The sequence below is a fragment of the Rhopalosiphum padi genome, chromosome 2 (genome assembly GCF_020882245.1).
Source record: "Rhopalosiphum padi isolate XX-2018 chromosome 2, ASM2088224v1, whole genome shotgun sequence".
In the NCBI taxonomy this organism is placed as follows: Eukaryota; Metazoa; Arthropoda; class Insecta; order Hemiptera; family Aphididae; genus Rhopalosiphum; species Rhopalosiphum padi.
This window is the reverse complement of record NC_083598.1, coordinates 81,109,552-81,123,839: the sequence shown is the minus strand read 5'-3', so window position 1 is coordinate 81,123,839 and position 14,288 is coordinate 81,109,552. Positions and strand designations below refer to the sequence as shown.

Genomic DNA, 14,288 nt, shown 5'->3' with positions numbered 1-14,288 from the left:
GCAAACAAATGCACGGAAAATGGTATACACTATACACGATGTAGAGTTATTAAGATAATGTTAATTATTTAATTTATTTATTTATATATTAAATAATTTAAATGATAAATTAATAGTAAATTAAACGTAATTTTAGTAATTATATTTTAAAATATTCATAAAATAGTAAATGTATGAGGCCGATTGTTTGATTATATAATATTTAATTTTTTTTTTAATATTTACAAAATATGAAACTTTTATTCAGTTATCTTGATAAATGTATTTTATATTTAATATTATCCAAACAATAGTCTTAACTCTCATCAGAAAACTTACAAGTGATAAGATAATGACAATATTAATGACCGTATACTTGTAGTTTCTACTGTAAAAGTAATTGCATTTTAATAGTTTTATTTTCCCGAAAAAAAAAGTAAACACAACGTTCATAATATTTACTCAAAACAATTTATTATTATGTAGAATAAATAATAATAATATCGTATTCTTTAGTCGTCATTTATTTGAGTAACTATTAAAACAACTGAAATGCATACGTAGTAGACTAAAAAAAAAATATTAATAAAATCGAGTTTTGATTCACTGAACATCAACAAAATAATGCACCTATATTGTCTATACGTTACGCCGTGACACTAGATTATTATGAATAAAATAAAGTCCTCTTATTTTTCGACATAGTCAACTACAAATGTGTTAATATTTTATTGGTATTCTTACTCCAATAAATCTCACTGAAATAAATTAATAATATTATTATCCAGCACATATTAAACCGAGTATAGTTAAAAATTGGTATGATTAAAATCTAAACTTATCTTTTATACCAATAGTATAATAGCTATACAAAATCATTACATTACATTTTACCTATTAACTACATATATATACATTTCATTAATAAAATAAAATAACTAATGTTAGATACTTAAGTTACAATTGGAAATTTTAAGAAGTAAACTGAAGTAACGAAAAATATACATGTAATAACTTCATAATATTTCGCTAAGTACAATAATATTACAACTATCGAGAAAATATATATTTCTAAAGTGTAGTAGGCGCGTAATAATATGGTTAGCTATAATCTAATTGTGCCAATATTGTGATAAGACTGGTAGATTATTTTTAGCGAATCAAATTGTATTACTGCATTAGTATTGACTATTTGGCCAGTAGAATATAAATTGATGTAAGTCGGTACCTACCTATACGACTTTGCAGTACAAAGTCACAACTCGTAAGACACGTTTAATGTGCAGTGTCCGGAAAGATACTAAATGACGTACGTTTGATACACTGAAGACGGAAGTGATGTGTGAGCGTGAAGCTGATTTTAAGAAGTCGAGTAATGGTACAAGAATCTTGATAGGTACTACTGTACTAGAGTCTAGATGACTAAAATAGATAATGGATCTATTCATGATGTGTTCTAATTAGTTACGTTTAAGTGGGTAGCGAGATACCCAACTTCAACGTGTGGTTTCAATCTTATTTATATATTTTATAATATTCATCAAACGTTTCGGGCCGGTTCGGATGTAACACGTATTAATTCATAAATCATAATTGAATAATCCATGTTTAATTTCCGGGTTTTGTCTTTAAACTACCATAAAATGTATTGACTATATTTTTTCAATAATTTTTATTTATAACGTTTTTTAATAGAAAAAAAAATGGATGCATAAACTTATAATAATAAATTATGACGATTGTGTCTCTCGATTGTAGAGATACAAACAAATTCATGGCTTCGTAATATTTAATTTAATTGCATTATTATCTTAAATAAATGAGTTTACTTACTACATAATATAATATATATATATATATATATTATTCATAATATCATGGACAAGTAATTCGGAATATTGAATAGTAAGGATATTACGTTTGTAGTTTATAAGATAAATTTAACAATTAATTAACAATTTAATGAACAAACCGCATGCAGTATAACGACATATGATAATTATAATTTAAGTTATGATAATTTGTACTATTAGTATAATATCTCATTAAATTAATCGGCAATAATATTAATATATTTAAATAAACAACTATTACAGTAATAATACATAACGATACAAAGTTGTTGATGAGAAACAAATTAAATCAAACCTTATATGCGAATAGCCAGCATATTATATATAAAGAGAGCATTTAATGATTATTTCTCATCGAGTTTAACTTCATTTTGATTTGTCACGGTATTTTCGATGCTGTTTTCGTCGTCGTTTAGCCGTTGTCTAAACGATTTGTATTTGTAACTATAACTCAAATAAACCAATAACAACGTGTCCGCCAGCATGAGGCCGGAGAAAAATAGATATTCGTGTACCTGAAATACGTTAGTATAAATTGTATACGATAAGTTCATCAATATATATTGTAAACAAATAAATCGTCAACGATAGGGCGATAGAAAGTGTTCTCACTTGTTTGCGAAATGACAAAGCCGAAACGACGACGACTACTAGATTTCCGACCGATTGAGTCATCGAGTAACATGCCGATATGAACGATTTTATCCTGGGCGGAGCCTGCGAATTAATTTAGGGCGACATATAGATAATTTGTTGTGCGAGTTAAACCGATAATTTTGTTTAAATCGCTTTAACGGATATTTTAGATCGAGGACGTGCATCATTATTAAACGTTATAGAAACGGATCTTAACGATACCGTCGACATATATTTTATGAAATTTGCAATGCACGTGCGTCTGCCTAATTAATGGATAGCGTGCATGTGTTGACTTACTTCGGTAAACGAAAATTCAATCGACGTGGCAATGAAAATCACATCCGCGATGATCATACACGCGTACTGCGGCGTCTGCCATAAAATGTGCAAGTAGTTGCCCTCGTCTGTAGCGTACAATTTCGATTCCTATAAATGCCTTGACTATGATAAAACAATTACGACATTAATTAACCCCCAAATTTATCGTTTGCTTTCTAATATGCTATTACCGGGCCGTGGCTATCGTCGTTACGTACGACGAGTGTATATATCGTCGCTGGCATGAGATTTATATTCGAGATCAGTCCTTCGCCGTGTACAACATTATAGCTACAAAAATAGAAATCCAGTTATTGGTTTTTTAAACGTTTCAAACCGTCACGATATTTCGTTATGTGAACAATAGTTGAAGCTTACTTTCCAAAAGCCACCTGAATGAAATTTTCATTTGAAAATGAAGAAATGTTGTACGATAAGTGATTTTTCCCGGCGGCCACGAGAGCAAGAGATTCGTTTTTATTGATATCATCGGTTATGATTCTATAAATAATAGAATGTATTGAGAGTTGAAATATTTAAAATCGAAGTATATCATTATCATATTATGATTAAAACTCACCTTAAACTAGGATGGCCATTTTTAGGCTTTATGAAATCGTCGTAATGATTTATACGACGTAATTTAACTTCTTTATTCGCAGTGGACGTTAAGAAATATGAGATTGACTAGAAAAATAAAAATAAACACATTTTTATCGAGTGAAACTGTGAAACTATTCGCAGTTGCCATAATATACTGATTAATGTAATTCTAGAAGTCAGGCAAGTAGTAAACATAATATTTATTATCCTAGTTTATAAACTTAGTTGTTAAATGTTTTAATGTACTAAAAAACTAACAAAACTAATTTCGATTCTCTTAGCTGCCACTTTAATAACTTTGAATATATTATAAGCTTTAATGCATAATTTAATCAAGCAAATTATTTAATCTGAATAAAAATAATTAAAAAATTCAGATAAACATTATTTTTAAATACGTAAAATTTTAATTCTTATATATTTAAAAAAATCTACGGTAGGTTGTACTGAAATTTATTTTAAGGAAGTTTATAGTTTCAGACTAATAGTAGACATTTAGGAAAGACTAGTAGATAATTTATTGGACATTTGGGCATTTGGATATATTATATATTATATATATTATAGATATATGTTATAAAATACAAATCATAGGTATTTATACAAATACAATAATACGTTTTAAAAATCATTATTCTTTCTTCTCTGAATTTAAAACTATTTTTAACAATTAACACTATAAAAAATAAACTAAACTTTGCTTATACTCATTAAAAAAAATATGGCTATTAGTAGTTTCAAATACAAATACTATCACTTATTGTTTCGAACTGTGCATCAATAGTGAAACTAAAATAGACTTAATGATAACTTATCATTGATAAGCATTAAATGGGATCTAAGGAATTTTAAAAAACTCCAGATGACTGCACTGAAAAGTTAACATAAAAAAGGCTTTATATTTTTGGTTTTATCCAAGAATATTATGCGCAGACAACTTGTCTAATAATTGTAAATAAAATAAGAGCGAAAGCAGAATATATAATAATATATATATGACATATGTATATGTATAATATTCTCACCTCTCCTCTGGATACAGTTACATTAATGTTCAGACTGTCATAGTTTAAGTACGAATTACACGATTCGTCCAATTTCAGTTTTATGTTCACGACATCCTCGTCGAAATTCGGCGTATACATGAATTTAGCCGAGCCCAGCGGATCGATATCGTTGTTGCCCACCCACAATGACGGGTTTAACACACGAGCGTTACAATTGAAGCCGTTATACACTACAAACTGTCCTTCCGTGTTTGGTATAACAGTGCTGTCGCCCTTGTACGAAAATCGGTAAAGTTATAACGTTATTATTATAATATTTGTCTGGATATAATATATTATCCGTTATGCTGTTACACTATTTCAATTATTATAATATGAATGTGTGCCAGAAAGGACAATGGTGTAAAACCACTGCGGCGGTGTTATAATTGCAGGTCGACGATGATTGTACTCACGAATATTTTATACTGAAGAACGGCGGCGAGCAGAAAGGCGAGCACCGCCATGAAATTGCTGAATATGAGCTTTTGCAGCGGCCGTCGGATTCCGAATTTCGCCAGGAACGGGTACAGGATGCGATCGAACGACAAGATCAACAAAAGTGCGAACAAGGGATGGATGGTTTGCATCTGGTCGGGTTTGATTTCCCAACCGATGTCTTCTACCTTACCGTTCATCAACGTCGCTTGCAACGTCCACCGCGAACCCTGTCAAATATCAAAAAAACACATCCGTGTCGTAATCCCATCGGGCGCACAGGTGTATTCATATTGTGTAGAAATTAGCAGCGGTGGGCGCGAGCGTGACTTGCGGGCTCACCTGTTGTTCGTAGAGCGCCCAAAATACCGGATAAGCAATGAATATATATAACACTTCCAGCGCCGCCTTTGTGTCGGATACCTCGGTTTCCGAGTACTTGTTGCCAGCGAGATCCAGCCAATGGGCTTCGTTAGGAGACGACGAAACTATATTTTTGCGAATACCGTACTTCGCAATAGTACAAACAACGTGTCAATGAGGGCGTATTAAGTTCCCGAAATGACGACGGTGCGTATTATACAATAATATACTTACAAATATGCACCCGAAGGTTTTGAAGATCACATGATTCTCCGGTTTCCTTTTCACGTACATATTTCTTCCGAGTATAAAAACAACTGAAAAGTTTAGAAATTAAACGGCGTTTAAAAAAAAATCTATAATATATTTCAAAATAATCATTCATATTTGTAATTAATTATAAATTATAATATACATAATATTTGCCGATCACTATATTGATGTTTAAATATTGTGAATTATCCGAAAAAAAAATAAAAAAAAAATAGTCTCAAATATTTTCTTATAACTTAAATATAATTAACTATACCTATTGCCGTTATCATGAGCAGTGATAGTACGCCGAACGCCAGCGGAAAACACGTATCCCTACCAAAGCATTGTACGCTTTTCCGTAGCTCAGGTGCTAAGAACGTAGATATCAATGATCCGATGTAAATGGCTGTTATGAATCTGCTGAAAAATTGGGCAAGTTGATCTTGTTGCTCCGGTAATTGGAATTGATCGCCGCCGAACGTGCAAGCGCACGGCTTTATGCCACCTGTTCCCAACGCAATACATATTAAGCCGACGATGGCAATGAATCTAAAATAAAACAAACAGTCGTTGTATTATTGTCATTTAATTTTAAATATATTTTCGGAAAGAAAATTGATGTTGTAAATAACAACATTGGAGTGTATTCACTCGCCATCACAATTATTATTGTACCGTTAGTAAAAAATCGTATCCAAAATTCAATTTTTAACCAAACATTTGAATACGTGTATAATAATGAATAACAACGTATATCTACATATAATTACGTAATTGGTAATGGAAGTAGTATATCACACCCTAACACATAATATTCTATTTTTTTTTCACTTAAAACATCGCTTATATACTTCTATTTAATTATTGTAAATGACGCCCCCTACGAACATTTTAAAATTAAAATGTTATAAATAATTATAACGCATATGGTTTTCACGAGTAAAATATAACTATAAAAAATACAAAATATTTAAAACAACCATTTATCTATTTATTTTTTCAAGAAGTAGGAATACGCGTAATGAAGTTAATTTTTATACGAAGTTTAATATATCCTCCATTGATCTTTGACCAATTGTATAATATGTAAAATAATGAATCAACTTAATAAACTAATAATATGCAAATAATAGTAATACCATTGATTTTATAATATATATTATAAAATCAATAAGTAATACGTACTTATGTGTAATTAATCAACAAAAAAATTATTCTAATCTTGACCTTTGATTAATATTGTAGAAGCAATATATGTTACTATAATCTAATGAATTTAAAGTAGCATAAAATGTATGTCTACCTTTGACTATCGAGAGTGAAATCGTTGGCCATCGAAGCTCCAGTGAGGATGACATTTCCAAGTGCATAAACTATTGACAGTCGTATTATAGTTCTGCAGTAACGAAGACAAAAAATTAAATAGTCATAGACATACAAACGTAATGTATTAAAATATAAATGCAGTTATACATATAGACGAGGTACTTGAGCATGCTTACTTGAATTTTCCCCAGTAAGAGTCAGCCAATATAGCACCGAACAAAGGCATAAAATACGATAAAAATATAAAGCCATGATAGATCATTGTCGAATCATCGTCGGAATAATTTAATATCGATGTCAAGTATAACACTAAGATAGCTGAAAATAAAAATACGGAAATATATCGACTGTCTTATATATTTGCTAACTTTAATGCATGCCAATAAAGTAATAATGTATATTGTATACAAAGTGGAGAAACTGATATGTTAGTCAATTTAAACCAAACGATGATTTTTGGCTAGTCATTAACTAAAATTTTTACGTTGATAATCGGTATAATTCAAATAAATAAATATTTGTGTAAAAATGCAAAGTTATAAAATTCCAATCCCAAAGTAATTTTTTTGTGTTGATATTATTCCAATGCAATTTTTTGATACATCGATAGTTTAATTCTATTTTATCCGATAAAATCTACTTTAAATAGTACTCATATAAAAACGAATTAATTTCTTCAAAATTTATTTCGTTTTCTCTACCACATCTGTACATAATATGTAGCGTTTTTAACTATATTAACTATCAATTTTTTTTTTCTTACTTCTAAGCCCATAGTAGTTGAATCTTTCACAGAGTTCATCACATACGATAAACCAAACAGATTTTGGAGATTTCTATGACATGAAATAACATATTTATTAGTTTTAATATGCATAATATATCACAGTCATTAAATTTGTACACATCACATTTAACAAAATATAAACACATATTTTATAAGCATGCATAATTATTAAAATATACTACAATGTCTGACTCAGTGTAATCTAGTGAGATTATCTTCATTTAAACACTGCAGACATCCTTTTAAATAATAATAATAAAAATAAATAAATATAGAATTCCATCGATGAAATGAAGTATTGTATAGAACAACCAGATATACATTTTTGACAAGTACCTCTACAAAATTTAATTTAATTCACATAATATTATTAATATTATTATTTAATCTAAACTTATCGAACAGACATTAATATGAGAACGTTCATGACGTTTATTTATCTATATAAAGTTAAATTGTAAGTACTGCTATATAGTCATATCTAGAGTGTTGGTTGCTGAAACATTCTAACCTTCGACATAGTTGCACGCAGATATCGCTATAATAATATAATATACTCGCATCCTTTTTTGTAAAGGAATTTTAATTTTTTTAAATGATTTTATCGATTCAATTACAGGATATATTTGGACGATATAATTAAACGTGAGTACGTGACACCAAATTGTTGTTTCCCAAAAAGGGATATTAAAGGATTAAAAGAAAAAAATATGAACCAAATTATGTACATAATATTATTTTATTATTGAATTGGTTTTATGTGATAGATGGCGCCCTAAATCACTACATAAGACGTTTAAATTAAATTATTATTAATAAACCGTATTATAATATTATAAACCTATAGGTATTTGATATTATTTTTTTCATTATCTTTGCCATGAAAAACATTGATTTTTCTCTGCCGTATTAAAAACGGCGAATTGTAGATAATATTTTTGCGGGTCGTTTTAGTAATATATTCATGAATTAATGTTTTTAAAGAAACTTAACGTAGCTTGCTAAATTTTTTACATATGATTAAAAAAAATGATGCATCTACGAAGTTGCTATAGTAACGTAATTATATAATGCATCAGTTGCTAAAGGAATCTTAAGTGCTATAACGCGAAACTGGTCAGAAAAAAAAGTTGTAGCCTAAAAATATATTTTTGTTAAAATGTGTCACTTAATCGGTATACCTATATGGATAACAACTGCTCTCTACAGTTTCACTTTATAGCTTATGCACATAAAACATAATATTATTAATTATAAATTACATAAGCCCATAATTTAATTAACCTACGGCTATACAAATTATTAGGTATTAGTTTCAGTAGTTTATTCGGTATATTTTATGTATCTTATATTCTTACGATTCGTAGTACAGATTATAATGTGCACACGAATATACCATTTACAAAATAAAATAATTTATCAGCAACTGCAGATGGTATGTGAACCGTTGATATCAAGTTAGTTAATACTTATATGTTATGAATTACCCATATGATCATACATAAAAATTTATTTTTTACCATTGATAATGCGCAAAAGTATTTTTAATCGAATCAACTCAAAATCTAACGACAGCTATTTTAATTGAAAAATACATTTTATTAGGCACGTATATCATTTTCACAGTTGTGCTTAATGTATAATAATAATAATAAAAAAAAATATACAAAGACAACAAAATCCGAAACAATGCATCTTAAATTATTTAAACGTATCATTATATATATGGTTAAAATTGTTGTTTGAGTATTTGCGCATAACATTTTTGACTCTACAAATGAAAATTATCCATTTTCTTTTAAGTACCACAATTAATATTCATAAATAAAAATGGTTAAGTATATAACTGTATTACCTGAATTTGTACGAGAAAATATGAACAATTATAAAATATAGCACTTGGTATTGGTGTGGGTTAGTGTAGGTACATCACTTTGTGGACAAAACCGACAGTAGCGAGAAATCCACCTGAAGTGTCTTACGAGAATACATATACAAATATAAGCTTGGTGTATTTAGTATCAAGTATATAAATAACTTCATAAGCTAATCGGTTTGAAATTTTCAAAAATGAAGAATTTCAAAATATGGCACTTGTTATAATTGTATGTGTAATAGTTTAAATATCATGTAATCAACAAAAATATTTTTAAAAGAGTGTTTAGCGCTACCTATTTAACGTAGTTCAAATAACTACTCTTCTGGTATCTCTAAACACAATATTTGAAATGTTTGTCAAAGTGATTTAGTAGTTTTTAAGTCTATAAACCACAGCCACACACACATTATATTTGACATAAAAAGATAGAAGTTATTACATCAATACACAAAGTGTTTATTATTTTAATTTTATTTAAGTGTTCTAAATTATAATTTAATAAAATCAAATGAATATTCCAATACAACGATATGCGATACAGTTATAATTATTATAAATGAATATAATATTATTATCGTGCTGTAGATTTTACCAGTATGAAGTAAAAAATTTAAAAAAATGTATTTAATCTAGGCTCTTGTATTAGTTGTATTGTCATGCTACATTATATCGATTGGATATAAAGTATAAACATATACTGATATGAATACACTAAAAATAAAACAGTAACAGTTAACCTATTAATATTATAGTTATACTCGATGGTATGATTTGTATGCATGATATGCTTATCCATTCATGAATACACATATATATATATATATAACATACTATTTTTTACATAGTAATGTTTGAAACGTTTATTACTGTTTACTGTTCCCCTCGTATATGTAGAGTATATGAGCATTTAGTTACATTGTGATTTTGAAAAAAAAAAACGTAGTCTCTTATACTACTGATAGCCTAGAAAATATTAACATTTTAAACGTTTAATTACAAGGTACAGTTTTGAACACGATCAACAAAATTTATGTCGTATACCTGATTTGAATATTTATTTCGTGTCAAGCGTAATTGGACTGAACGGCGTGTAATTAATTCGTAATTAATTCTGTACGTTCCTAGTAGGTAATCAAAAATGGTTATTTATGTTTAAAAAAAACGCAAATCACAATATTGCATATTCATCTATCAAAATTCAAAAGGGAAACACATTTATCAAAGTATGAAAAGTGAATCGCTAAAAATCCTTTAGGCTTTTAAAGGTATAAAAATTAAACTCGCAGACGGTTACGAAACCGTGTTTACTACACATTTCGTTTACAAGGGGTTAGGGTATTAAAAAAAATAAGCATTATGTACACACGCAGATACACCATTAATGTCTACCTATATATTATATAAAATGCGATATATATATATATATTATATATAGACTTAAAAAATTACACAGACGATAAAAAAATATACAACATGAACTGTGTTATACTTGCCAATTTCTTTACAGGCGGTTCCATTTCGTCACGGCTTATATTTTTACTGCAGTAATTATTATTGAAATATGATTAGGCACGAGTTAAAATAAAGCGTATTATATTACGGTATTATAATAGACGGCATTGACGTTAAACTCGGGTGACTATAGTATATCGAACGCATATACAATATAACAGTCGTGATAATTATTATTATCGTTGTTCACTTCTGCACGACGAGTCCGGATCAAGTGTTTTTTTTTTAATTAATTTTTTTTATTTTATTTAACATCTTTGAGGGAAATCGCGTGTATATCGTCGTACTCGCATTACATAATACCATATACTATTATATTATTATAACTCCACGGCTACGATTCGTAAGGACACTCATACACGTGTAAACCGGTAGACGGCAGCTAGTCAGCTAGTGTAATAATACTCGAATACTGTACACAGTACCTAGTCAAATCCCATTTACATAGTCGTTCACGTGAATGGCTAATAAAGTATAATATAAACCGGCATAACAATAATGATGATGATAATATTAATAATATTTTTAACACGAAATCTGCAGCGTTTCACTCTCGCACGCATCAGTTCCGCCGCCGTCTCCCACTAACCGCACCGGACCGACGTCGCGCGCGTCTTTCTCAAATCACGAGTAGGTATATTATTATATTATTATAACAATATTATTTTGTTGCGCGTTCACGCAGTGCGTTAGGAATCACTGATGGAAGTGCCGATCTACTCCCGTGTATGTTACAATATTACGGGCTAATAATATGACTGTATGCATAATAACATAATATATAGTCGTGTGCGACGCAGCGTTTTTCCTATACTATTTTATAATGCCGCCGAGACCATGCAAATAATCGATAGCATTATGTTTATTAATACAATCTCTGTAGGTAGGTAATATAGGTAATCATTGTACTTTGTTGTTCAGGTTACATTAAATTTTTTTTTTTCAAAGAGCAGTGACGTACGAGACGTCACGAAATTTTCACTTAACGTAATACTCGTTTAAGTATTACGTTACCTTATACCAAGAAAAGTTACAGTGAAGATTTAGCTCCGAAACACATTCTAATCGCTCGAATAACTGAAATTTAAATCGAAAAAATTCGACAGTTGTAGCTGTGGTTGGTTTTCACGTATAGTACTCGTATTAATTATTTGATTATTTAATACATTGATTATTAATATATAGTATTTTGATTGATGAAGAAAATCTAGGCACAAACAAAATATAACGGATAGACTTTTCGTTTCATGTTGCATTTTGTATATTTAGTTATTATTGGATGATTATCTAAGACAGTATAAATAGGAAGGGATCATTAAAATTTAAATTAAATAAATAGTAGTTTAACCTACATGGCTATATGTGATATATACATATACTGATATGTCATAAAGTATTAAAGTCTAACTATAATATTATAATAACTATTGGGTGTACGGTGTACTTATTAATCTACTATACCTTCATTACTGTATTAATATTATAATATATGAACGCGTGAGGGTTAAGCCATAAATGTTTTGTATAATTAAGAGATAAAAATTTATTTATCTATAAAAATGTATTTGATAAGTATATCATATAATTAATAATAAAACTTACAAGTTCGATGTAATATTTTCATATTTTTACTTATACACTCACGCGAAACACGTTGATTTTGTTTTCAAAACCCAACATCATTATTGAAAATAGAGATTATATTGATTATAATCGCAATAGCCAGACATTTATCATACACAAACTATGTTTACAATGTGACCTATACCTATGTAAATTGTACATAAATTATCAGGGTCAATTTAATTTGTTGTATATACATTCTACCTACAATATTATATATAAACAAAATTGTAACATACATATTCATATATTTATTTTCTTTTTAATATTTGTAGTAATTTGTAATAAGTAATAACTGTGATATTTTTTAATAAATAAAATAGATATTTCGCATATTATATTGTAATTGGTTGATTTTAAATGATTATATTGACATTGTTATTGAGTGTTAGTTTCCAGAGTAGAAATATACGTCTGTGCGTACTAATAAGAAATAATCCAGTATGATTTATGAATTGAAATATTAAATGTCATGAAACATAAACCATGTTTTGATAAGTTTAATTTGTGTAGTAAAATAAATTAAATCTATTTATTTTTTGACTAATAGGTTACTAACATATATTTTTTTGCAATGCTGTTATGTAGTTGTTTATTACAATATTTTATTTAAGATTTAATTAATTAAAAAATATTTAGGAGAAAAAATATTGGTAGATATGGATCATTATATTTTTTTGTATTATCTATTATGTAAAATACGAGTAATAATTATAAATCGACTGTCAGTTCCTGAATTTTGTAATTTTGATAAGCTATCGTATTATAGATTAATTATACATTTTAAAATAAAAGCTACAAGCTCGTTCAAAACTGAATTTTACATTAATAGTAGTTGGTATCTATAAATTATTATTAAGTCAATAGACTGATTGACTAATTAAATATTGTAAATTAATTAATATATGTGTATACTATATAATACAGAGGGCATAATCGATTTTTTCGTACCTGCTACATGTCCAAAATATTAAAAATGATGACATTGGGAAATCGAACACATTATGGTTTCTAAATAAGGTAAAGAAATAAACCTTGAATTACTTACCTAAAAATGATGTTATTGGTTAAAAATTATTCATTCGTAAAAATATCTATTTGTAAAACGTTTATTGATGAGCTTACCGATATAATTTAGTACCTCTATTTGTATAATTATTATTGGGGTCCCATCTTTCTGATGTTATACAATCATGATATTTATACTATTTCATCTAAAAGGCATATAATTAAAAAATATGAATAATACATTCATTATTATGATTAATTTAATCATAAAATCTTAGGTGTGAAACTATTTCCGTTTATATTATTATTAATACGACACTGAATATGAGATGCTTTGCATTGTTCAATAATACTCAATCACATTATGAATCATATATTATGTATAACCAGATATGAGTGTATCTAGACAAGTTATTTATTTTTCAGGTTTCATTTTAAATTAATTAATTTATTCGTATGGTTAAATTAATAAACAACTGAATGTCAATTACATAAAAAAGGTGGAAAATTCGTACATCACGTCTCGTCGAGACTGAATAAAAACATGACCACTTGAAATGCCAACTACGTTACCTTATGCGATACGCATATGGTAATAAATCTTCGACGATAGTAATTTTTTATTACTCGAGTAATTGAACTTTTATTATTCTGGTTAG

General features: G+C 28.3%; 1 protein-coding gene across 3 annotated transcripts; it reads right to left on the bottom strand.

The window, feature by feature from the left end:
* Positions 1-2,029: 2,029 nt before the first annotated feature.
* On the bottom strand, positions 2,030-11,505 carry LOC132920951 (peptide transporter family 1-like). Of its 3 annotated transcripts, none has more exons than XM_060983702.1 (15): positions 10,980-11,500; positions 7,584-7,656; positions 6,997-7,138; positions 6,798-6,890; positions 5,769-6,043; positions 5,474-5,556; positions 5,219-5,386; positions 4,855-5,106; positions 4,418-4,672; positions 3,370-3,476; positions 3,168-3,290; positions 2,981-3,080; positions 2,769-2,897; positions 2,445-2,549; positions 2,030-2,347 (listed from the first exon to the last, which is right to left on the bottom strand). In XM_060983702.1, exons 1-15 carry the CDS (start codon positions 11,001-11,003, stop codon positions 2,177-2,179), a joined length of 2,100 nt encoding a protein of 699 aa, XP_060839685.1. In that variant the 5' UTR covers positions 11,004-11,500; the 3' UTR covers positions 2,030-2,176. The 3 variants fall into 3 exon arrangements, with proteins under 3 accessions (XP_060839685.1, XP_060839687.1, XP_060839688.1); XM_060983704.1 differs by lacking the exon at positions 10,980-11,500 and adding an exon at positions 9,463-9,484; XM_060983705.1 differs by lacking the exons at positions 2,030-2,347; positions 2,445-2,549 and having other exon boundaries at positions 2,773-2,912; positions 10,980-11,505.
* Between the last annotated feature and the right edge of the window lie 2,783 nt (positions 11,506-14,288).

Excerpts from the sequence above, each read along its gene's own strand:
- LOC132920951 (XM_060983702.1), bottom strand. The coding sequence starts at position 11,003 with ATGGAACCGCCTGTAAAGAAATTG. Across the intron at positions 7,657-10,979 it reads AACCGCCTGTAAAGAAATTG|AAATCTCCAAAATCTGTTTG; the intron begins GCAAGTATAACA and ends TTCATGTCATAG. Across the intron at positions 4,673-4,854 it reads TTCTTCAGTATAAAATATTC|GGCGACAGCACTGTTATACC; the intron begins GTGAGTACAATC and ends TTTTCGTACAAG.